General features: G+C 49.2%; 1 protein-coding gene across 1 annotated transcript; it reads right to left on the bottom strand.

Moving 5' to 3' along the window:
- Positions 1–635: 635 nt before the first annotated feature.
- On the bottom strand, positions 636–22,578 carry LOC135805358 (neurexin-1a-like). The gene is made up of 6 exons (XM_065319382.1): positions 21,165–22,578; positions 10,483–10,739; positions 9,636–10,033; positions 4,917–5,479; positions 2,847–4,172; positions 636–2,510 (listed from the first exon to the last, which is right to left on the bottom strand). Exons 1-6 carry the CDS (start codon positions 22,024–22,026, stop codon positions 1,414–1,416), a joined length of 4,503 nt encoding a protein of 1,500 aa, XP_065175454.1. The 5' UTR covers positions 22,027–22,578; the 3' UTR covers positions 636–1,413.
- Between the last annotated feature and the right edge of the window lie 2,247 nt (positions 22,579–24,825).

Here is a 24,825-nt window from a genome sequence, read left to right as displayed (position 1 = left end):
ATCAGTTTATCAATTATTTCTTGAAACTCTGAGTGAGACGGAGGGAGACGACATGCACGGGCGACTCATGGCGCTAAAATGATGTACATGTACAGTAGGTTTTGACCCCGGATTGCCAACTATATTACACACTACAGTATTACAAATTTACAATCGTCCTTGGGGCGCGGGGCCGACCTATCACCCTCACTTCGAGGCATCGCTTGTCTGGGCCACGCTTGACCCCAGCACGTCTTCAGGCCAATGTTCGCCATTGCGAGTTGACCGCTAGACCACAACGAGCACGGAAGATCTACGACTTACTAGTACACCATGGTACACAGATCACGCGGTGCTCCCAAATCTGGGCATGGGGTCTACAAACGCACATCGTTCCCGGAATCTAAAATCATGACTGTTAGTCATAGTGTTATGTATCAGTGTATGATCTCGTGTCGACTCCCGCTACGACTGCTATTCCTCATACACATGTATACCGGTAGTGATAGTAGCTATCCCGGAGTGTTTCTTTGTTTTCCAGAACTTATAAGTTAAATGCTATGCGCCCAGTGCGTTGAGCACCGGTCCAGCAACAGTTACTAGTGTTGCTACTCGAAGTACATGACATAATCATTGTACACGATCGACATTGTACAGCCATTACGACATCGTGAGATGCTCAGTCCATGATCCATCTACCATCCGTGCTCTACAAACAAAGAAAAAAACGATATCAGTGGCCGAACATTTCACACAGGGCCTGCATATTCACGCTGTGGCGGTGTGTGGGTGGTGGGAAGGTTTAGTGCATGCCGTTTCCTTCTGAGTGATCTTCGGATTTCGTCGCGGAACGGACAGGTAGCGTGGTCAGTCTTTTGAAACCAACACAATAGAGGTGCAAAGTTACCGAGTGACAAAGAGGTGAAGATATACGTACATGTACCATGATTATAGTTTTTTATTTTTATACATTGCTAGTCTGCACTAAAACAATAATTGATGAGAGTTGGAAGGTACTTGTCCTGTCGGGGCAGACGTCAGGGATGGTCATATTGCAGCACTATGACCAGCAGCCTGGACCTTCTCCTGGAATGTCACATGGCCTGAAATTCTTGGCTTTGTGGCAGGACTGGTGTTGTAATAATCATTGTCCTATCAGTGAAGACTGCTCTACCAGGTGCTAGGCAGTGTACAGTGTACAGTGTACAGCGAGGCTATTGGGGGTAAAGGGGAGGTACAGAAAGTGTATCCAAAAATGTTCAACATGATAATTATGATACAGTATAAATCTACAATTGTGCTGCATTCTGGCATGTACACGCATGGCAAGCGCGCGTTGCACTTGGGTTTGCACGCACCGGCACGCACGCACCCACACCCACACACACACGCACACACGCACACACACACACAGCTGTTCATTCAGATTGGTGATCAGAGAAAATGCTCTCCAGAATCGGTCGGAGAGTACAGGGTAGTGGGTGACTTGGGCTGTTCTGGAATCTCATCCAGTTTGAACTCGCCGCGCTGTGAGCCAATCAGTTTAGCAATGACAAAGACGGCGGCAACTCCCAGCACAACACCGACAACAACAGAAAAGATAATAATACCGACTGTAGCTCCACTACTCAGGCCACCGGATTCACCACTGGTCTCCAGATCACTGCCATCACAGTCAGTGTCTAGTGACTTGTCACAGTCTTCTGTCACGTCCGCAGTGGATACACTCGGTCTCACCACGGTGCCTTGGCCAGTTGCCGTGACCATACCTTTGCTGGTGCCTTGGTTGCCGCCGGGACCTAGTCCACCACCGGGACCTTGGTTTCCACCACCGGGCAGGGTTGGTTTAACCCGCACTCCACTGCTGTCACCGCCACAGCCCGAGCCAGATCCCTGAAAGTCCTCATCGTCCGATGAACAATCCGCACCCTGATACGGGATGGAGATCTGTTTCGGAGTTACCTGGTGTGTCTTGATGCGCACTCCAGTTTTCATGGCCAGCAACCTGTCTTCAAGGGTTGAATTGGACAAGATTTCCAATGGCCGGATGTTGTTGACATAGATTTCCTTCAGCCAGCCGCGGAATCCAATAGCATTGTCAATGTGTCGCATGGCGGTCGGTAATCGGCCTGCCTGAACTCGGGAAACTCGCAAGTTCAGCAACCCTGTTCCCACTTTGCACACGGTTTCCTTGCCGTCAATGATGAGCTTGACCTCACTCCTGTGCGCGTGCACTCTGACATGCACGGCATGCTGATGGGCGCTCTTCTCTTTCTTCAGTGCTGCCTTGCACCTGTGCACGGTGTTGGTACGGACAACCAGCGTGATCGATCCAGCCATATCGCTGGTATACAGCCACATGCCCCTGCGTCCGCTGTGGTCAACGGCAGCAATCAGCTCAACAGGACGAGTGTGCTTGCCGCCGGGAGGCACACTGGTAAGGAGTACATGTAGTGTATGTAGTGCCATTTTGCCCGCGAAGAACACACCCAGTGAGGAGGCAGTGCTGTTGAATGTACCAGAAGCAGCAACTGTGCATCGCCATCAGCAGCAGCAGAAGTAGCAGCAACAACACAAGCGGAAAGACACACATGAATGAACAGACATGAACACAAAGTCAGGAATGTGTCTCAACACACACGCAAGCACGGACGCACACACGCACACTCCAAGCTTGCCCTATTCCTAATGCCAAACGCCATATCTATTTCAGGAACTAACTAAATTTGGAGGCAGATGCTTTCCGTCTCCACATCGATTACTGGTATTTACAGATACATTAGCGATGCCTTTACTGTGGCAAACGACATCATTGAGGTAGGTTACCAGTTGATACGTACATATTATTCGATAAGGTCTGTGCTTACCTTTCTCACACAGTTCCCCAACATGGCCAGTACCAGTACAGCTGCAGGTACGGCCAAACTTGCTGGATGAACATCTTCCATTGTGTTTGCAAGGTGAAATCTTGCAGAAGTCAGCAGTCGATGGGCACTGGTAAAGCACAGCATTCCTGAGCGACTTTGATCTCCCAGTGCCGCTCACAGGCGATGTTGCAATGCGTGGCCTTTGTGAGCACGTCGAGACATGCAGCAGGTCATCCATGCAGGTCTCTCCCAATGTGACGTTGCCAATGCAACCAGCAAAGCCCGGTGCTGGGTTGTCGCTTTCTTCCATTGGACTGTTCATATCACGGCAAAAAGACCCAGCAATATGAACCATGTTTCCGAACATTGCTGGGCCTTCCATTGACGCAGAGTGCATTACGCGGATTGTTTCACCACTCAGGATTTTCAGGACGATAGTGTTTGGTGAGGGCGATGTCAGTTGCAATGTGTGGTAGTCGCCTCCAGTGTAGTTATCCCGCGAGCAATTTGTTCGGTATGATGTTTCACCCAACGACTGCACTTTCAAGCACACACGTCCCCGGTGCAGAATGACTAGGATACGGCTGCTGTTGCTGCTGCTGGAGTTGTTTGAGCCCGATGACAGAATCGTAGCGGATTGCTGGTCGGTGGCAAAGAACAATGAGATACGGTGAGTGGAGATTGTTTGCCAGTCAAAGTCTATCTGCATGGCAGCACTGTGTAGTGTAGGGAATGGCCAGACTGCAGGTAGGAGAAGAGATGAGCTTGGTCCGGCCGAGCAGAGTGGTGTGGATGGAGGACATGATTTGCCAATGTGAAGTCCAGTCAAGGCTGCGCTGTCGACGTCTTCACCGGCAACCGTGACCTTTCTCATGCACCCAATGTACGGAGACATGACAGTGCTAGCAGCATCAGTCTGCTTCCCATGCTGGACATAACCACCGAGCGTGATACTTTTCATGCTCGGGCAAATCACCTCCATCGGCTCTAGTGACTCCACAGCTTGCTGATCATCCACCTGTAGAGTGACTCTGCATTGTAAAATGGACACACTCACACGATACCACGTGTCAGTTTTTGTTACTCGCTCATCAACAGCCAGTACAATTTTCCGGCGGTCTGACGTAATGTTTACAGTTATTCCCCCTTTGTCCAGTGTTAATGTCATCCATGAGCTGCTAGCGATGGTGCTGGACAGGCGATGTGGTCGTATGTGAGCGCTGAAGAGCATTTGCTTGGAGCAGGGTGCAATTCCAGTCGAGCACGTGAAGCATAGATCTCTCTTCATGGCAAGCGGTGCTTCATCAAACGTGATGATATCAGTGTCTGTATGTGTGGCACACAGAAAATATTACATTAATTTTGGTTTGTCCAGATACCGGTACCTTAAGCACAGATTGGTTGGGAACGTTTTACATACTTGAGAAGGGAGATTGCTTGTAGGGTTTGGGATCAATAAAATAATTGTTGCTTACCGAAGGGGTTGGGGGGGGGGGGGGGAGGGGAGGAGTCTGAAGCCGTTTGTGAATACATACATGTATACAATATATACTTTGAAGTACACACAATGCGTGTGTTTTGTCCAGACAAGGCTCACAATATATTAATACAAGGTGTGTTTGATTTGGGTTGTTGACTGATTTGACTCTCTGTGCAGATAGTTGGGATTGCTGAGGAGTAAACCTGTATTCAGATCTGAATGCCAGAGTGTGGTTGCAGGGTTCTAGCCAGGTCAAAATGGTAGGGGGTGAAAACCACAAAAATCGACAAAACAGTAGGGGCACCACATTTTCCACAGGAGGGGGGGGGGCTCAATCAGAGTAGGAAGATGCTGCCCCCGCCCCCCCCCCCTCCCCTCCTTTTAGCTAGAATCCTGGGTTGGGAACTTTGCACAAGAATACCTGTTTGAAGTTATGCTGTCATGCTGCTTTGCCGAGTGGAAGAGAGTGCATGTAATAGTCATAATTTGAGTTGTGGATATTTTGCTGGTGTCATAAAACTAGAGCCGGATTAAAACTGACACATCCCTACAAGTTATGACCATCTCTGACTAACTTGTGTAGTACTAACCTTCTTCACAGGTCTTGCCCGTAAACTGATTGGTACTACAATCACACTCATACCGCTGCCAACCCTGCATGCACGTGCCGGCATTCAGACATGGATTCTGACGACAGCCATCTCCCGGCCCCATGCAACCAGGACTCACGCCTGCCATCCCCGCTGCTAGCTGATCCTGCAAGGGTATCAGAGTACGATCGACTGCAAACAGAGCTATGCAACCACTGTATGGCTTCAATGATACGTCCGAAACTTGTCCGAATGAGAAGAGCAGTTTCCTGCTCGATCCAACGTGATAGCACGGCATGGCAGGGCTTGATCGCACTAGCAGGACATGACTGGATCCGTCCAGGTGAAGTTTGATTGTGCAGTGACTCCAAAACAGCTGCACTGATACCCTATGCCACTCTCCATCAGCAACACCTCCTCCCGCTGCCGTCACTTCGCCAGTAATGTTGTGCATGGAGTCCTGTATGCCCAGCACAAGGTTGCCACATTGAATTGTCAGCGAAACGAGCAGGGTGGAATTGGTTGTCTCCAAAACGCCAACATCCATTTCATTTGTGCGAAACCTGAAAGAGAGAGATACGAAGAGATGAAATACGAATTTTGTGCCGCAGAAGCTTGACTCTTCTGCACTGAGTTTCCAGCATCATAATGCAGTCCCAGTGACATTAAATCACGACAAGTATTTGAACTATTAAACTAACGTGTTGAACTGACAAAGTATATGCTTCAAACCAAGTGTGCATAGTACAATGGTAGCATATAATTATGTCAGTGATAGTGCTCTGCCCTCGTCGATGGCTCGGATTTGGCTGAAGGCTCAGGGCCGCCGGACCCGGTCCGGTTAGTCCGGTTGTCACCGGACCAACCCGGGCTCAGGACACCCACTGGGATTTGGCTAAATCCGGGGAGAAAACATTCTGGGTATCATCCGATCATGCATACCTGCACCCATACGTTGTACATGCACCCATGCAACCAAAGTGCAGAAAACAGGCTTTTTCAACGCGTGCTCCGGGACTGTAACGTCCGTGGGTTGGTGAGGCTTGTCACGCACGACAAAGGGTATGTTGTCACTGGCCTTTGCTCCATTGGGATCAGAAGAGCGCGAAAGCCTCCGGCTTCACTTGCCACGTTGCGCTATCAAAGAAGCTGCTGAGTTCGTCATGCGTGGATGCAGCGTTCCTGACCAAGGGATTCCAGAACTGAAAAGACACTGCGATAGCGTTTCGAAAGCACGAGCATTCCGACTGCCACAAAGAGGCTGTGAATCGCATAGTCACTCTTCCATCATCTTGCGGAGACACCCATGAGCTTCATGTGGTGGATGCTGCTCTAGCGAAGGAGAGAAGTCAGCAGAGTTCTTGACCACTCTCCGATTCCTTGCCCGGCAAGGTCTTGCAGTCCGGGGTGACGACATTGGTGAGCCTGACGGGAACTTTCACCAGCTGCTCGCCATGTTATCCTCACATGACGGCAGTTTGGACAAGTCGCTTCAGCAAAAAAACTGGGAAATACGCTAACCACGAGCTCCAGAATGAGCTCCTGAGAGTGATGGCAATGAAGATCCTGCGGAGTGTTTGCGGACAGCATTCAAGCAACACATGTGTTGCATCATGGTCGATGAGACCACAGCTGTCAGTACGATGGCAGGGGCGTACACCGCTCGCCTCTAGGAGTGGTTCCCATGCCAACTGATCAACCAACATAATTCCACACGGCTAGTGCTCTTATACGTATCCGATGGAGTTTCTGCATAAACTGCTGGATAATGTCACTGCTACGCATATTTGATTTAAAAAGACTGACCTTTGCCAAGGCATTTTTATGGATGTTTTGTTCAGCAGGACGATTTCATGTTATGCCGTGAAACGAGTCGCTGAAGCACATCCACACGCTCAGTCTTGAGTCGGGTTATATTCTCGGGAGGACTGCGGTAAAGCTGCCCAAACTTCGAATCACCTGGAGCAAACATTACACAGGGCAAGCAGAAGCCACCATGGCACGCCGGTCAAAAGACTACCCAGGGAAACTCCTCCAACCAGGATAGTTGAAAGCGGCGCTGTTTGCCACCCGTCTGGACACGCACAGGAAACGAAGTCCTTCGCCTTCAGTGCAGCTAGTGGCGCACAATGATTGTCAATGACGGAAATCTTTTCCATGTATGGCAAATTTCGGAGGAATCAGGGATTCCACCGTGGAGGTACACTTTCAGAATATCCTTTCCAACACACTCCAATGTCACTGAAGTAAGTCTTGGATGATCCAGCAGCTTCCAACAACGGTCGCTCTACAGCTTCGCCGACGATTCCGTCCTCTGTGCTGCTCGTTGCAGACTCCACTTGGAAGTCAGGTGCGTCCGCAATCTCATCTATTGCTTGACCTTCGTCACTGGCTACACGCTTTGCCTCCTGCTCAAAATAGCTCTGAATAGAGCGCTGGCCCTCTGGATGTCGACTCTTCATTTTTCTTTTCCACAAAGCGAAAGCATCGTCAAAAACGTAACCAACTTTGTCGAAACAAACTGCAAAGGAAATGACTCTGAGATCGAGGAATCGCTGTAACTCGTATATAGAGACTTCGTTGCACCCAGTAAGTTCAGTAGGTCTACGCTGTGTCACAAAAATGCCTCAGCAGCACTTTTACACCTGGCCTTGTCACCGTCCTCGGACGGTCAGGCGGACTGCAGGCGACTACGTCGCCTAGGCATGCATGCACGCTGGGCCTTGATCAAAACATTCTCCGTAGATCTACCCACATCGAAATTATTTTACTGGTTCCCGGGCATCCCGGGAACCGCCCTATGTACGCCCCTGCGATGGAGCAAGTCACCACAGTCCTCAGGTGGGTTGACTCCGATGTGGAGCTTCATGATGACTTCATTGGGATGTATGCTGCAGTAAACACGACAGCTGACCACATTGTCCAGATAATTCTTGACACTTTACTGCGGCTGAATCTGTGAAGCTGGACAACTGCCGAAGTCAATGCTATGATGGAGCTGCCAGCATGCAAGGTGTTTGCAGAGGAGTTGCCGCACAGCTCTCTGCCAAGGAACCCCGCGCTCTATTCATGCATTGCTATGGTCACGCTTTAAACTTGGCGTGCCAAGTTACCGTGAGGTCTGTCAATTGTTTGAAGGCATCCCTCGACACAGTGTATGAGATTTCAAAGCTCATGATGTTCTCATCTAAGCGGCACACTGCATTTTAAAGACCATGAAGAAGCAAATGTCACCAGGGGAGCCGGGCCTGCGGACGCTCTGTCCGACAAGGTGGACTGTGAGAGGCGATGCGCTCGGGAGCATTCGTAGTAATTACGCAGTACTGCAGGAGAGCATGGAGCAGTTCAGTGACATGGCCAAGAATGACATGGAAATGTCAGCCAGGATTTGCGACATTGGTCATCAGCTGAAGCAGGTTGATTTCTTGTTTGGAGTCGTGCTTGGTGAAAAGCTCCTGAATCTCGCCGACAATCTAAGCCATGCCTTGCAAAAGAAATCTCTTTCAGCGGCACTCGGGCAATCAGCAACAACAATGACTCTCGACAGATCAAGTTGAAGGACAAGCGAGCTGACAATGTTTTTGATGATTTCTGGCAAGAAGTCACAAGTGTGCAAAGTGGACAGTCATTCGATGATGAGCTGAGTAAAGTTGGCAAGCTCTACAAAGATGATTTTGGTGTTTCAAGGCTTGAAGATCAACTGTCCTTGCTGCAAAGTCAGTTTGCTCGCAGTTGTGAAACTTCTAGCCTTGAGTCCTTGCTGGTGCAAGTTCTTCAAGGCACGACCTGAAGCAAAGGAGCTATTATCTAAAGTTTGCACCCTCCTGAAGTTGGTTTTGGTCATGCCAGCCACAAATGCTACCAGCAAGTGTTCTTTCTTGGCTCTAATGCGATTCAGGGAAGAGCTATCTCCGCAGCACCATTCCGCATTAAGCATATGATGCTTCTTCGTATTCACCGAGATGCTACGGATAGCCTAACGCTTGTGGAAACACCTTTGTCGCAGGAAGTGACCATCGTCTAGCAGCCTTCGGCAAATTCCCGGGCCAGTGAGTTTCTCGCCACACTAACGCCGTTCAAGTGACTGTTCTTGGATCAACAGTATTAGGCTCAGTGTTTGTTGCACACAATACTTCCTACATGTACATGTCATAATATACTGTACTTCTCAAATTTTCACATTGTATAGAGACTGCTGAAATGATCTGTAGTTTTTGCTGTAGATATGAATTTGTATTGCCGAAGTTCTTGAAGCTGACAGCATTCTTTCACAACATATCTGATTATAATGGTTATACTGTATTGATATACATGCAAAATGATTCCTTGTAGCGGGCTCTGCTATTTCTGACCGGATTTTCAAAGTATTTCCAGGGGATAACCCTGACCCCCCCCCCCCCCCACCGAACCAACTTCGCCCACCTTCCGGTGGGCCAGAGGCTGTGCTGACAAGGTGTAACTCGTTACACTTCTGCACTGGTCAGAGGAAACATTGGGGACAGAGCAGCTAGCATCGGCTCAACTGACTCAGGGCAATTGCAAGTTAGTAGCAGTTGGGCTGGATTATTGGTTGGCTTTTAGCCCAAACCTCCACTCAAGTCTTCTTTCTGAGGACCCGTTTCAAATCATGGGAACAGTCTGCAAAAATCTAAATCTTTCTCTTTGTCGTACCCCCTCCCCCAACCATCACCAATTTCTCTGTTCACCATACATACATACCAGAAGCTCAATTCTTCCTCCACTGGAGCTGGTAGCATAAACAGGCCTGATGCTGACATTCTGTGTAGTGGCTGGCTTACAGTCAGTGACTGTGAAGCTGGTATGTGCAAAGGCTCAGGACAACTGCTAGCAATGTTGCCAGTCATGTTCACCTGAATTCGTGTAGCAAGACGTTGCTTGGGACTTTGTGAAAGACCGATCAGATTTAGATCTCCCAAGTAGACATCTTGAAGGCAGCCGTGGAAGTGGTCCTCCATCAGTGGTGTGCAACCAAGGGCCAGGAAAGACGTGATCAGTGGAGGCCGCAGTGATGCTACGTTGCCGCTAGGTAGCTGGATAGACTCGACGGCAGCTCTGTCCAGCTCCACTCGTATGGTGTTGTCCTTCGTGAAAGTAATCTGCCCAGAACAACAGAGACAAAAAAAACCCAGACGGTTATTCTTAGCACACTCTGCTACTATTGCAGCTATATACCCACTACACCATCACATCGGCTGGATAGAGCTGATTGTGCCAAGCTTAAGAGGCACATACCTGGTGGGCTGGTCGGTCAGCATTCACACAAACTACAATGTTTTTTCCTGACGGAGTTTGTGATCGAGTATGAGCCAGTGTTGCTCACAATTCATTTTACTTATTTAGCTGTGCAAAGTGTTCCAGAGAATTCTAACCGTTACATCGAAATGTTCTTTGTCCATGAAATGCAAACATGTGTGATAGACCGGGTGATAGAAGTGGAAATGATCACTCTCTCAGCCGCATGCTTGTGCGCTCGTACATATAAAACAATAACAAAACCCGTCACTAAAGGCAATGAATGCTGTAGAAAGATGATAATTGGCATTACCTCCACTGAGTGCCATTCAACACCACTAGCCAGCAAGCCCTTGCCCATGACGGCACTAAGATGTGGGGCTGGCGTGTGACGGACATGGACAGAACCTGTGTCAGAGAGGCGAACGTGGAGAGAATCGGTTAGCAAAAGCGTGCCAGTGGCATTTGAGCGGAAGCGGATGTGGAACCTCCAGGCAAGCTGCAGTGGTTGCAGGGGATCTAGCTTGAAGTGTGCACAACTGCCGCCATCCAACCTCATGACTGGAGATTCTGTGAAGCAATCGTCAAAGGGAGCAGACAGTCACAGAATGCGACATTAAACATGATATACTATCCAGTACACATTACAAGGTTGAAACCATTACTAGGCTTTCCCCAAATCGGCTCGCTTTTTTTGCCTATTCGGCTTTTCGCTAAGCTCAAAAATACACTAGATTCGGCTGCAAAATCAGCTGACTTTTCGAAAATCGGCTGCAAAATTGGACTACAGGTGGAATCCTGATAATTCGAATCATGATGGCTAAGGGGGGAATGACCCTTCGCGCACGCCATACTGGACCGTACATGTCCAAACGACCACAACTTCTGTTTCCTTCAATATTTCTTGAAGAAATTTTCACCATGTCTTGATGGAATAACATACAACAGATCAATGGCACTCTGAATGAAAATAAACTAAAGAAAGTTGGAAGATTTGACAACAAAAGGATAATTATCGCACAACGGACAAAAGCTAAACGGTGCGCAATTTTATCAGAATGTAGTTCATCAGAATCATCTCTTTCAGCCATAGATATTTAGATTACAGGTACACGCAGTGCGTTTGCCTAATATCACACAGTCCTAAACATCAGTGGCAGTGGTACAGCTCTCACATGCTGCACTACCGCACATGCGCAGTTTCCTCATGGATGGAATGGGCAGAATATGCACACAGGATTGAAGAAATCTCCTGCCCATAGGCAAACGCACAAGCTGACATCACACAGATTTCAAAAATGTATACTTTTGCATGTCCATTCTGTACAAGTGAGCCAGGAAACTGCGCGGAGTGTCAACAAACCACTAAAAATGGCGAAAATTCAGGGTATATTTAGGTCTATATTCAGGGTATGTTCAGCACTTTTCATACAGCACCATCACGATGCAGGCAGATAGCTGCACTAAAACTTGCCCGGTCCATAAGTATCTCCTTCCTCTTCAATAGTGGTCTCCTCCCAGCCCTTCTTTCGCCTTCTTCTCTTCTTTCTCTTCTCCTTCTCTTCTGCTGAACCTTTGCGATCGGCTTTGCTGATGCGGGTGAAATCCTCATCTTGGCATGCTTTGTGGGTCAGCACGCCAGGTACACAGTCTGCTTCCAGAAGCACACTCTCCACAGCCAGTGCACCATCATTGAAGTGGGCAACTGCAAGGGTGGCAGCGAACCGGACAACATCAACGCCACAGAAGCTTTCCTTCTGGCACATACCCCAGATGACGCCGTTGAAGCTTTCATTCGCATTCTGCGTGGCTCCGAGGAGGCATCTCTCGAGAAGCTTGCGCTCTGTCAAGCGGAGATACAGTGGCTTGACGACGTCAAACACGGCCTTGGGGAGAATGTGGCGATGGGTGTACTCATCCCTGACTCCAGCCTGCACCAACTGCCACTTGCACCAACTGTCAGGACCGGTCGGGCAAAACTGGTGCTGGGGATTGTCGTCTGACGAACACCGGTGCATAAGGCCACTCCAGATAGCCCGGGCCATGCCTTGGATGTCTTGGCTGTGCTCCCTCACTGCCCATCCATAGTACGTCTGGAGAGTGTCAATGGCTTTGTTGGTGAGCCGGCCTTTCCCAGACAACGCCTTGCCGTCTGACAATTTCGTACCCTTCATCGTCTTCTTCAGCTCCCGCAAGCCCGTGCCGATGCGTTTCTGTACATGTCCAATGCACTCCTCCTTTTCAATGGCTACACCATTGTACGGGTCAGCTTCAACGACAGAATTGAATGCCTTACTGTCGCCATCTCCGATGTACGTTGTATACCGGAGACCACGATCAGCAACAGAGCGACTCCATATGATGACAGCTGCCTCGCTCTCCATGGCTGGTGCAGATCGCGCTGTATTCACTCCACAGGTGTGGGTACCTTTCCAGGCAGTGAAATCAGCTGCACTAATTCTCCCGGACTCCTTCCGGTCGTTCCACACGACACATTCCTGGCAGTACTTGCTGCTCACGTGTATGTCCAGTACACGGCCTGTTCTCCACGATATACAGGCAAAGACACCGTAGAGAGACGTATAGCCGCGCCTCATCCAGGTGCCATCGCAAGTTACCGCCACGGTGTCGCAACCATTCAGCACCTTTACCTCATCAGCAGCATTGACCATGCTCTTATGAGCCACAGTGGCTGCAGCGATCACGAGTGCTTCCTGGTGACGGGTGTAGGCATGTGTGTTCACAGGGCTGGGCATGTCCATGGTTCCGCAGAACTTATTCAGAGCGGCACGTCCCTTGCCAATTCTCCGCATGGCTAACACTGATCGCCGGTTGACGTCAAAGAACCGCTTCTCTTTCAGGCATAGGTTAAATCTCCAACTGTGACTGCATAAGACATTGTCGCACTGCACGTGCACCACCGATGCGAGGCCAACAGCGCAGCAGTCAACAATATTTATTTTTCCAGATTTGCACTCGCTACACACAGTGGCCACGTCCAGAAGCTCCTGAAGACATTTCAGGTACACAATTCTGTTGCTCCGCAAGCAATCCTCTTCTATCTCTTCTCCAGATCCCTCAGACGCCTCAGTATCGTCGTCCTCAGAACTGTCTGGGTTCGAGTTCACATCTGAGCCGTCGCTGCTGTCAAAGCTTTCATCAGCTAAATAGGCCGGCTTCCTGCTCAACTTTCGCGTGGACGCGCTCTTCTCAGTCACTTCAACATCACTGGCGACCTCAGGAACCTCAACGACATCGTCGACTTCAGCAGCAGCTGGCTTTGGACCAAAATATTTCCTTTTCTGTCGTCTAGAACGTCCACTCGAGCTCGTTCTTCGGTTCCCCATTGTTCAAATTTCAAATAATAATTATTATTTTGTTCTCAAGGCAGGAAGCTGTTCAGCGCTTCTCCTTGTACGCCATGGTATCCAGTAGCAACGATTTCAAGTCAAAAACTCGCTAGTAGTACGCGGTTTCAGTGAAAATCACCGACTGCATGGAGTGCAAAATTGTACAAATTTTCGTTCCGTGCGTACTCATTTTCATTTGAATTGTTGAATTTGAAACGGTCGTAACTTTGGAACCAGTAGTCCGTTTCACCAAAAAAATTGTTTCTACACCCTATAGGGTCCGCTGGCCTAGTTGGATACCCAAAACAGCCAGAATTGAAACTTTCAATTTTTGAGTATCTGAAGGGTCATTCCCCCCTTCATTCCCCCCTTAAGTCGAACATACCGCTTAATTAGAAGTTTTTCCAGGACCAATTTAATTCTGTCAATACGATTCCCACATAATTTTTTTCTGATAATTCGAACCTCGAACCGGACATGTCCGATTAATTCGAAGTTCCACGGATTCCACTTACATAGAAAATGTGTGGGATTTGTGCTGATAATTCGAAGTTAGCAAAGTGTAATTCGAAGTTCACTGTACACTGTACTGGTCAGTTCAGTTTGCATGAGCTGCTGAGGCTGTGGTGGTCAGTTCAGTATCCGAGAAATCTGTGTCTAAGGTCCATAGCGCAACTCTGCGTGACCATGGGAGCATTTTGACATACATATTGTGTTGTGGGTTCATGTTTGGATAATTAGAATGTCCGGATAATTAGAAGTTTTTTGCTGGCATTTGGAGGTTCGAATTATCAGGATTCCACCTGTATATTGGAAAATCGGCTAAAAGAATTGTGGGCATATTGGCTTCAAAATTGGCGAGATGCAGGAAGATTTGGTAGGTTTTCGGCGATTCTCAAAGAAACCCTCCAAAATCGGCGAAAAGCTTAGCGATTTTTCGATAAGCCTCGTTTCCGGCGAATTTTAGGCCAGCCGATTTGGGGATTTTACTAGTAACGATCTTCCTAATGGCTAATGTTTGTTTGAGAGGAGGTCAAAGGACACGAGTCACACTACCTCAACACACTAGTACTACAAGTACTGAAGTAGAGAACTCGAGCGGTCATGCTTGCAGCAACAGCATTCGTTTGTAAACGCACTTTGCAACAAAATTTTGTAGATTCTCGCGAATTTTTCGGCCGGCCGATGTGGGGAAAGCCTAACCATTACACTAACCCCAAGGTTTCATAGCACCAGTTTAGTTTACTAGTATATCATAATTATACTGGCAATATGAAACCTTGGGGTGATATGTCTACAGTTAGCAAGAAGACATTTATTATAAAACAATCTGAAGAGAAGGAAAACACAACTGAAGAGGCAAAACACATGAAGCACGGAAGTATCTCCCAAGCCAAGCAAGCATGCCGTTATGGTGCGAGGTCATACAACTGTGGTACAAATCTAGTACGGGAGTACATGAACTACAGGTCAAATATGGCATGGGGGAATCCATATACATCACGCCCCTTCGAGATAATGCTGAGAAAACAAATCCAGTATTATCTATCAAATCCAAACAAACAAACAAATAAGTATGGCAAGCAACGGCACACGGCGGAACAGACATAGCATGCCACACAAGGATACAGAAAGATACGATATGAGAACAATCCTCAAGAACATGTACACGATGTGTCCAGAACAAATCAAGATGCATAAGACTGTCCACGGGTGGAGGAAATGTTCAAACGAGAGGGTGGTTGGTGTGCTCGTGTGCTGCGACGCAGAGGAGGAGGCGTAGCAGGAGCAACGACAACAGACGGCTGTGGTGAAACACATGGTGCTGGTGACGGCACGGGTGGAGTGAACGGACGAAGAAAACGGCGATTTCTCCAATAAACTCGACCACTAGCCAACTTGACGAAATAGTCACGGTGCTGCCCAATGGCCACAATCACGCCACGGGTTGTCCAACGCTTCGTCTTCGGATCCTGGACGTCCACAGGAGTGCCGATACGGAGAACGGGAAGAGAGCGGTGGGTGGGAGTACTGGCGGAAACACGTGTCGAGGGTGGTGACTGTTCTTCACGCTCACTAGCGACGGTCGACCACGAGGAATCAAACTGCGTCCACTCAGCAATGACGAAAGACCGAAGTGGATGCCCGAGAAGATGCTCAGCTGGGCTCTTGCCAGACGGACCGGGCGTATTCCGCCACTCCAGTAGACCACGACGAAATGCATCTGTGTCGAGATTGCCATTTGACGAGGTCTTGAGCAGCAAGCGCTTCATAGCTTTCACTGCGGCTTCCGCATGTCCATTACTCTGGGGATAATGCGGGGAAGAGGATACGCGTTGCACTTGCCAACGGCTACAGAAGTCGGCAAACTTCTTCGATGCAAACTGGGGGCCACCGTCGGTGCACAGTACAGCAGGCACACCCAGATCGGCAAACCAACGACGACAAGCGAGAATGACATCGTGTGATGACGTGGTCCTGCCGGTTCGAACAACGCACGGCCAACCAGTCAGACGGTCGACATAAACAAGAAACTCGTAGCCTTGGCAAGAGAACAGATCAGCGGACACAAACTCGAACGGCAGAGTAGGATGACGGTCATTCATCGGTGGTTCGGCTGACTGCGACGACTGGAATTCTCGACACGCGGAACAGGCACGGACAAGGGTGTCTATGTCGGCGGTGAGACCAGGCCAGTACACGAGCTGTCGGGCGCGAGCCTTAGTGCGGACGAGACCTTGATGCGAGGCATGAAGGTTAGCAAGAACGCGTTGACGCATAGCCAAGGGAACTAGAATGCGTTGGCCTTTCATGACGATGCCCTGGTCCACTGACAGGTGTTCACGTCCATTCCAGAAGGGTTGGAGTGGAGCATCCAAATCACGCTGACGAGCGGGAAAACCATGCAGAACGCACTGGACAAGAGACTGATATACAGGATCAGCTGAGGCGGCTGCTTGAAGTTCAACAAACTTCAGGTTGGGGTGAGGACCATCATCACGGAGCATGCAGACGCGGATGCTGCGGCAATGAAGCGCAGGGGCTTCGCCGAGTTCATCATCTGAAGACGGGATGCCGACGGGATTGCGAGACAGCGCATCAGCAAACGCGTGATCAGAGCCTTTTCGCCAGGAAGCGTGCACTTGAAACGACTGCAGCTTCAGGCGAAGACGGAGAAGGCGAGGATTCTCGATCTGATCTAGAGAATACGCGTTGATAATCGGGATCAACGGACGGTGATCGGTGATCAGATCAAATAGGGTGCCGGATAAGTACAACTTGCACTTGTGCACAGCCCAAACGACGGCGAGCATCTCGAGCTCAACAACAGCATAGCGAGATTCGGCGTCAGAGAGGTAGCGGGAGCCACACTGGATGATTCGCCACTTATCATCCTGCTTCTGCCACAGAACGAAGCCGAGACCACGTAGTGCAGAGGCATCAGTCTCCAGACGGAGGTCGTGTCCATGCTGGTAGAAGGCCAGGATAGGAGGAGACAGCAGAGTAGACTTGGTCTTCTCGAACGCAACAGTGTGGTTGGCATCCCAGACAAATTCACGGGTCGTCTTCAACAGACCACGAAGCGGAGTGGTGCAGGCGGCGAGGTGTGGTGAGAACTCGCTACACTGGTTCACCAGGCCAAGAAACGAACGCAAATCAGTGCGGTTCGCAGGAATGTCAAAATCGCGAATAGCCGCTGCCTTGTCATCGTCAACAACCCAGCCGTCTGGACTGACAATGTAGCCGCAGAAATGGATGTGACGTGACGCAAAGGTGAATTTGGACGGGCTCAGAGTAATGCCATGCTGTCGAGCACACAGCAGGATGTCACGAACATGGGTGACATGGGAGGCAAAGTCGTCATCATAGGCCAGGCAATCATCTACAACCTTGGCGAAATTCGGGATTGCATCGAACGCAGCATCAGTGCGGCAGTTGAAAACATCCCCGGCGGAAATCAGGCCTTGAGGGTTGCGTAGGAAACGATACCTGCCGTATGGGGTGATGAATGTGGTCATTGGACATGCCTGCTCACTCAGTGGGATTTGCCAGTATCCGTGCCTTGCGTCAAGCTTGGTGAGGAATTGTGCCGATCCAATACCAGAAACCACATCGCGAGCGGTGCGAACAGGGTGGGCTGGTCTCAGGACTTGGTCATTCAGTCGTTTGAAATCGACGGTGAGGCGTTTCTCGGAGGTACCTTTCTTGTCGACGAGCACAATTGGGTGACACCATTCACTAGGCTCACTGACAGGCTCGATTATGCCATCGACAACCATTGTGTCCAGTTGTGACTTGACCTGGTCACGAAACGCGTACGGAATCGGGCGTGCGGTATGGACACATGACGGCTTAGCATCTGGCTGAAGTTGGATGTCCATCGGAGGACCTGCCATCGCCTTCAAGCCAGTGTCGGAAAACACGTCCGAGAACTCCTGCAGTAGCTCATCGCGAACACGAGCGATATCAGCAGAGCTAGGATTGACAACAGGCTTTGATACAGCACAGATCTTAGGTGGCGCGGCAGCATTAGCAGCAGGGTACTGTGCAGGCCAATCTGGCGGGAGGAGCTGGAGTGCACTCAAGGACGAACGTGATAGAAGAGCATCGTCCAGACCCTTGTACACGTGGATTACGGTGCTGTGTTGTACTTCGCCAACCTGAAGTGAAGCACGAATACTGCCGACGTTCTGCAACTGCTCTCCAGATGCCGCTAGGACGCACTCCGGGTCATGGTCGAGGTTCTCGGGGAACCCGCCAAGCAGTTCGAGATGATGCTCGCCAACGGCATCGACGTCACTGCCAGTATCAGGGACCCAGGGTAGCGTGACTGCCTCATCCTCAGTGGCTAAACGGGTGGACACACGCACAGTAGGCTGCGCAGCAAGACGAGTACGCTGCAACTTCAGTTGGCCCACGTGCTTCACGTTCCGGTCCGATTGTGACGACGACCTACACATAGCGAGAAAGTGACCAGTCTTGCCACAGCCATTACATTTCTTGCCGCTGGCAGGGCAACTAGACTTTGTGTGCGGGCTCCGGCCGCAATTGGGGCACTTCTTGTGTGTGTCGCTTCCTGACGAGGGAGCGGATGCAGATGGCAATACAGGTGCAGACATCTTGCTGCCAGGCTGTCCCTGTCGGGATTGTTGCTTACTGCGTTGGTACGCGGACCGCCGCACAGCATTGAGCTGGCTGGTGGACGGGATACTGCTGCTCGTCGTGGTAGCCGCTTCCTCCGCCCGGCAAATTGTGACTGCATCGTTCAGGGTCAAGTCCTTGGCAGACAATAGCTTGTGCCGGGTAGCGTCGTCACCAATTCCAATGACAATCCTGTCACGCAGGGTGTCAGCACGCACACGTGTCAGGCTTGTGCGACAGGTACTACATGTGTGTGCTGAACATTGTGAGCACAAAACAACGTCCGGAAAATCACAGCTAGTGTGTAATTCTTTCAACGAAGTGTAAAAAGAATCGAAAGACTCGCCTTTCGACTGACACCTGTCGTAAAATGCGATACGATCCAGGAGTGGGTTGCGCTGCCGTCGCAAATATTCCTTGACTGCAGAAATCCCATCGTCCGCATCGGGATTCGGTGGAGTCACGATTATACCCTCGCGGAGAAATCTGCGTAGCTCCTCATCCAGAGCTTGCCGCAGCGAGGATACTCTGGTCTCACGGCTCTGGGCTGACAGGTGCTGGCACTCATAATAGTCTCGCCACATTTCCTGCCATGCCGTGAAGTCGGCTAATGTCGAGGACGACAGTAAAATCGGTCGCTCCGCAGAGACAGGCTTTGGAGCTGGTGATGTGGTGCTGGGTTGCACGGGTTGTTGTGTTGGTTGTGTCAGTCGTTGTATAGTTTGTTGGAACAAGTCAGCCATTTTACGTTCCCTCTCCTCTGAGGACTTCATTTGTGCCGCCAACATCGCGGTCAGGGCAACAATGTCAGGAGCAGGGTCTGAGTCGGACATCGTGGTCGCAACCTACGCAAATGCTGATCACGAACAAACTACAAAACAAAATCGGTCAGTGCGCAACACAACGAGGTGCAAACACAAAGCACGAGAAACTAAACACACAGGTGAGTTCTACAAGGAACGAACAGTTCACTGCGCCATGATATGTCTACAGTTAGCAAGAAGACATTTATTATAAAACAATCTGAAGAGAAGGAAAACACAACTGAAGAGGCAAAACACATGAAGCACGGAAGTATCTCCCAAGCCAAGCAAGCATGCCGTTATGGTGCGAGGTCATACAACTGTGGTACAAATCTAGTACGGGAGTACATGAACTACAGGTCAAATATGGCATGGGGGAATCCATATACATCAGGGGTATTTCTTCGTTTGTAGTACTGAAGTATATAGTTGACCGGTTGCTCTGTTGAGCATGATCTCCAGTTGATTTCACACTAGAATGGAACTCAGAAGAGGGATATACTTAAGCTGATTTATTCCACAGGTTCTTGTGTGTACCACGAAACACTGTAAAAATTCAACATTGTTGCAGGATTTGGTATACACACTTTGGAACTCAAGCTGAGAGCAAGCATAAGCGTTGAAGGCCAAGTCTTTTTTTGGCCACTGCAAAACAATAATTAGCACCTGTGTGTGTTTGGTGTGTCCACTTGTGTGTATGGGGGGGGGGGGGGGGGGAGAGCTCTTGGCAATACAGGGGAGGGAACTTGTGCATTTCTATTCGTATGGTGTACCACGTAAACTAGTGACAGCAGAAAGAAGTTGTCATGCTTTGGAAATATACTGAAGTCCATCCAATGTGCCTTACACCGATCTACTAGTACAATGCAAAGATTCAGGATGTAATGCACAATCATGTTGGTGTTAGTGCATAGCGTACTCACGCGATTATAGCCCTCCCTTCAAATTGTTCAATTGTGCCCTACTGGGAAAAAAATATAGCCCTCTCTTGAATAGTGCCCCCCCCCCCACACTTTGTAGTTGTAACTACTAGTACTTGTAGTAACTTGTAAGCAAGCGCATTACATGTGCAAGTTTGTTGTTCTTTTGGCAAGGTTCTTGTCCATGTCATTGAACTGGTGGTTTCAGGATCAAAATCGCAGTTCTTGTTGCCCTTTCTGTTGAGTCGTGATATTTTACAGTAAACTGTAGGCTCTGTTTTTCTTTGCCTCCTCTGCCCTTATGCGGGATGGCGTAAGTGTATCAGCATTGAAAACATAGTGGCCTCTCTTGATCAGTGCCCCAACTGCGACCATGGTGATGGACATTGAAAAAAATAGTGCCCTGGCCCAGGGGCACTGATCCTGCGAGTACGGTATCATCTTGGCATTAGTGCATTATATTCGTAAAGCGGACATACAGAATTTCCAGACTAGCCTGCCACTTTGCATTATATTCCTGATAGGACTAAGGATAGTTGCCTAACAGTTAACAGGCTAACACGCAAGTCTAAGATCTAGTACAGGGAGTGCTGGAGAGCAGTACTGAGAACTCCAGCACTTACGTCTAAAAAAAGTAATTATTATGGACACAGTAATGTAATGACAATGAGTAATTATTATGGACACAGTAATGTAATGACAATGAGTTGGTTGGGTGAGGTTGATCACAGTCATGTGGAAAATGATTTTACTTTCAACATTACCGTACTGGTCGCTTACCTTGCTCGCAGTGTTTTCCCTCAAAGCCCGTCCCCGCACAGTGACAGTAGGACACACCATTGGGACGGCACTGACCACCGTTACTGCAGCTCACACCACCGTCAACACACACTGGACAGCTCATCCGCCTGTCCACGGCTGAAGAGCCCAGCAATGCAATGGGAGAGGACGGTAGACGACCGATGGTCGTCACCTCATTGCTGTCAGCACCCACTCCGCTTCGACGTACAGTCACACTGTAGCCATGTATACAGCCCAGTAGTCGAGGAGCAACGAGAGCTCCGGAATGCCGAGGCGTGTGTCCAGGAGGCAAGCCACCAAGGTAGACTTCCGTCGCTGCTTGCATCATCAAAGCCCATCCACCGCTTAGGTGTGCTTCCCCGAATGCCATGGAGTCAAGAGAAAGGGATAGATGAAGATCGGTGTTGTTACCGGAAGGAGAAAGTCTTAGCTTCACAGCATGTTCATTACCGTCAGCAACACCTAAGGCTGACACAGCGGAATTCAAGGTTGCATGCAGGTCACTGCTCTCTGATCCACCATTCGCCAGAACAACGCGGCAGCGAACTCGATGTCGGCTGGAGATAACTAACTGGAGCATCCCAAGTTCGTTCTGGGCGTAGAAGAGGAAAGAATGGGACATGCGAGTGTTGAATGCCAGGCTTACCTCCAGAGCGCTATCATCCCCGGTGGATGTAGTACTATCGTCTCCACCGAGTGGCCAGGACTCGACCTTGGCTGATGCAGCCAGTGTGTCGTTGAAAAACAGGATCTGGCCTCGTGCAGGCAGTACACACCAAGTCAGGACTACCAGTGTTGTTAAAAGGCCGTGGGCCAGTCCCAAGAACCTTGACTGCTCCATCTTGAACAACAGTAGAACGCACACCTCCTTCCTCCAACGAGCGAAACCAGTATGTGAAGTAATGATTATGTTGTTCTCTTCCTTCGTCCTTCGACCTTCTGAGCGTGGTGAAGGAGACTGAACTGCATGAACACGGCGCAGGTCTCTGACTGCCACTACACGGTATCAGCCAAAAATTCCTTTCGTAGGTCTACTACAAAAGTAATGTACTACGGGCCAGCGCTCAGCGCAACAACAGTACACGTCGGTAATCAACTACTAGTACTCCGGATCATGCGTTTGTACTCACTACAGCTGTATGCCACAAACATTCGTGTTGCGTTCAGGATTCGAATGGCCCTGATCAAGGCCGGGGCACATGCACAAGTCATTGGTGGAGGCAGGTGTGGCTTGAAAGTATGCACAGCACTTGCTGTGCCTCCGAACACTGGGTGGGAAAGCTTCGGTTTGCGAGAGGAGCCGAGAGAAGCGGTTTTCGTTGACAAGTTGAAAGCTCGTCGACCAGCGTGTCGAGTGTCCGCCAAGGTAATCCACCTGTTTTCAAGAACGCTGTTTGTGTTACTGTGACCCGCGAAGCTTGAAAGCTGACCCTTTCTACAATCACTGTTGCGACTAGCATCCGGACCGAGCAGTGAGCCGTATATGGACCGGTTCACCGCACTCTCATCACCACTGTCCGAGTCTACTGACCTGTAGCAGTTTAAGTAGTAATACTGCATGTATTTTCTTTCACACATCTGCAGGCAGCCGGAGGCCAAGAACAAGAGTAGAATTTTTGGTAGATCTACATGACTGTTACATACAGGTACATGTAGCAAGTAACATTGTAGATGATCTGTTGATAAGTGTTGCAGCTGAGCCAGGCGGAAAGACAGCCAGTGACGCAGTGTTGACTGGTGCATGGTCCCCGGGCCCGCCCTAGACCCTAGTCCATTCTTCGACCACGTAGGTAGCATTCATGTAGTCGTTACAGGTAAGGGTCTAGAACTAGGAATGAGCTCTCCCGGCTAGAGGCGTAGTACTACTACTAGTAGTTATAGAGAGACTCAGAGTAGATGTAGAGAGTAGAGAGTAGAGCTAGAGGGTGTAGGTCCGTCCGTTCTTTCAAACTACTTCTTTGTCACACTCCTCAACTAACCTACTTTATACATACTAATCTTGCTGAAGAAGATAAACGGTGGGGTATATTGTACCAATGGCATGTTCACACGTTATGACTGTGTAATCCCACTACACTGTACACTGTACAGTCAACTTCGCTAATAACGACTTCGGATATAACGACAATTCGCGAATAACGACAGAATTTCCATGCCCAGAGCAAAGTCCCATCCAACTGTAATACATATAATGGGACTTCGGATATAACGACACTTCGCGAATAAGGACGCTTTTCTGATGCCCCGCCGAGTGTCGTTATAAGCGAAGTTGACTGTACTAGTAATCGTGTTGATTCTGCATAATGATAATGCGGAGCTTACACCTGTACTGTAGCCATGCTAGCTGTGGACCAACCTCTACACCAAGACAGTGACTCCGTAGTACGGCTACTTCCGGTGACCCACCACGAAGGATAGATCGTCACAGTGTCAGTCTTGACTTTCATCTTGTAGGACAGAGCTGCGAAAGTGTCGCGAAGTCATCCCGCTCTGGACAACCCGAACCTCCCCAGGCCATGTAACATGCCTGGCCTCGGACTCCCCAGTGTTGGATTGGGACGATCTGCTCGATAAAGGGGACAACGCCTTCATTTTTGCTAGTAGGAGCGACAACTTAGCAAGTGGTGTTGCCATTTCCTAGCCTATTTGTCGCTTACGATATAGATACATAACAAGTCATGGCTGGAAGGACGTACTCCTGGAATAGACGGGTCGGTGACACTGATAACGTTTAGGGCCCCGCTATGACACATTTTCATTATTTCAATTCAAGGTCCAGGAAACCATGAGTCCTGACTGTCTTTACTACATACTCTAATTTCAGAAATTTTCGGTGCTCAATATTTTTGGTATGAGGGCAACAGGCCAGGTTAGGTGAACAGAAATTTTCGGTACAGAGAAGCAGTTCCCTATTAGTTTATGTGTGTTGGTGTTTGTTCGGTGTATTGAAATTTTAGGTATGGAACAAACGCACCGAAAGTACCGAAAATAAAAGTACATGTACAGTTGTACACCGAAAATTTGTGAAATTACAGTATAATATTATGTACATGTAGTCTACGCAGTAACGGACAGTAGCACCAGCTACTGCAGATGCAAGGCCAAAACGCCGCACGAGGCGGTGCGTGTGTGGTACATGGTGTGGGAGGAGGGGGGTACTATTTCATACACCATGGTAGCCTTTGCCTTTGGAGTACTAGTATATTAAATGCTCTAAAGGCAGATTCTGCTCGACAAGCAGTGAAATTGCCAGAACGATACAACCCTTATCATTATGGCTTATGGCAGGCACTTCCTTGCTCCATTTTCTTTATCCACATACATGTACTGTGCAGTATCCCTACCTTGCTTGTAGACAATGTAGTGTCCTGCATGTACGTAAAGTCTTTTTAGCACTCTGACACGTCATGTACATTGTACATTCGGTTGACAGCTCTTATCACCCACACACTAACAGTAACACGTAACGTCGTTCACATCTACTACACTTACTTACATACACTCCACACTAGCTCATACTTAGTACATGCAATTCTCCTGTTTTACTCACATAGTCATTACACCAATAGCTAGTTCTTCCATTGGTCTTGTAAAGTGTCTTCCTAGTATCTTCCTCAACACCCGGGTACCCGTTACTTCT

The sequence above is a fragment of the Sycon ciliatum genome, chromosome 1 (genome assembly GCF_964019385.1).
Source record: "Sycon ciliatum chromosome 1, ocSycCili1.1, whole genome shotgun sequence".
In the NCBI taxonomy this organism is placed as follows: Eukaryota; Metazoa; Porifera; class Calcarea; order Leucosolenida; family Sycettidae; genus Sycon; species Sycon ciliatum.
Note: the sequence above shows the minus strand (reverse complement) of the source record. Positions and strands in the feature narration are given on the sequence as shown.

What these genes read in the sequence shown, in the direction of transcription:
- LOC135805358 (XM_065319382.1), bottom strand. Translation starts at nt 22,026, where the DNA reads ATGGAGCAGTCAAGGTTCTTGGGACTGGCCCACGGCCTTTTAACAACA. An exon ending in GGGAAAACACTGCGAGCAAG is followed by an intron (nt 10,740 to 21,164) that starts GTAAGCGACCAG and finishes ATTGCTTCACAG; the next exon opens with AATCTCCAGTCATGAGGTTG. An exon ending in GAGGAAGAATTGAGCTTCTG is followed by an intron (nt 5,480 to 9,635) that starts GTATGTATGTAT and finishes TCTCTCTTTCAG; the next exon opens with GTTTCGCACAAATGAAATGG.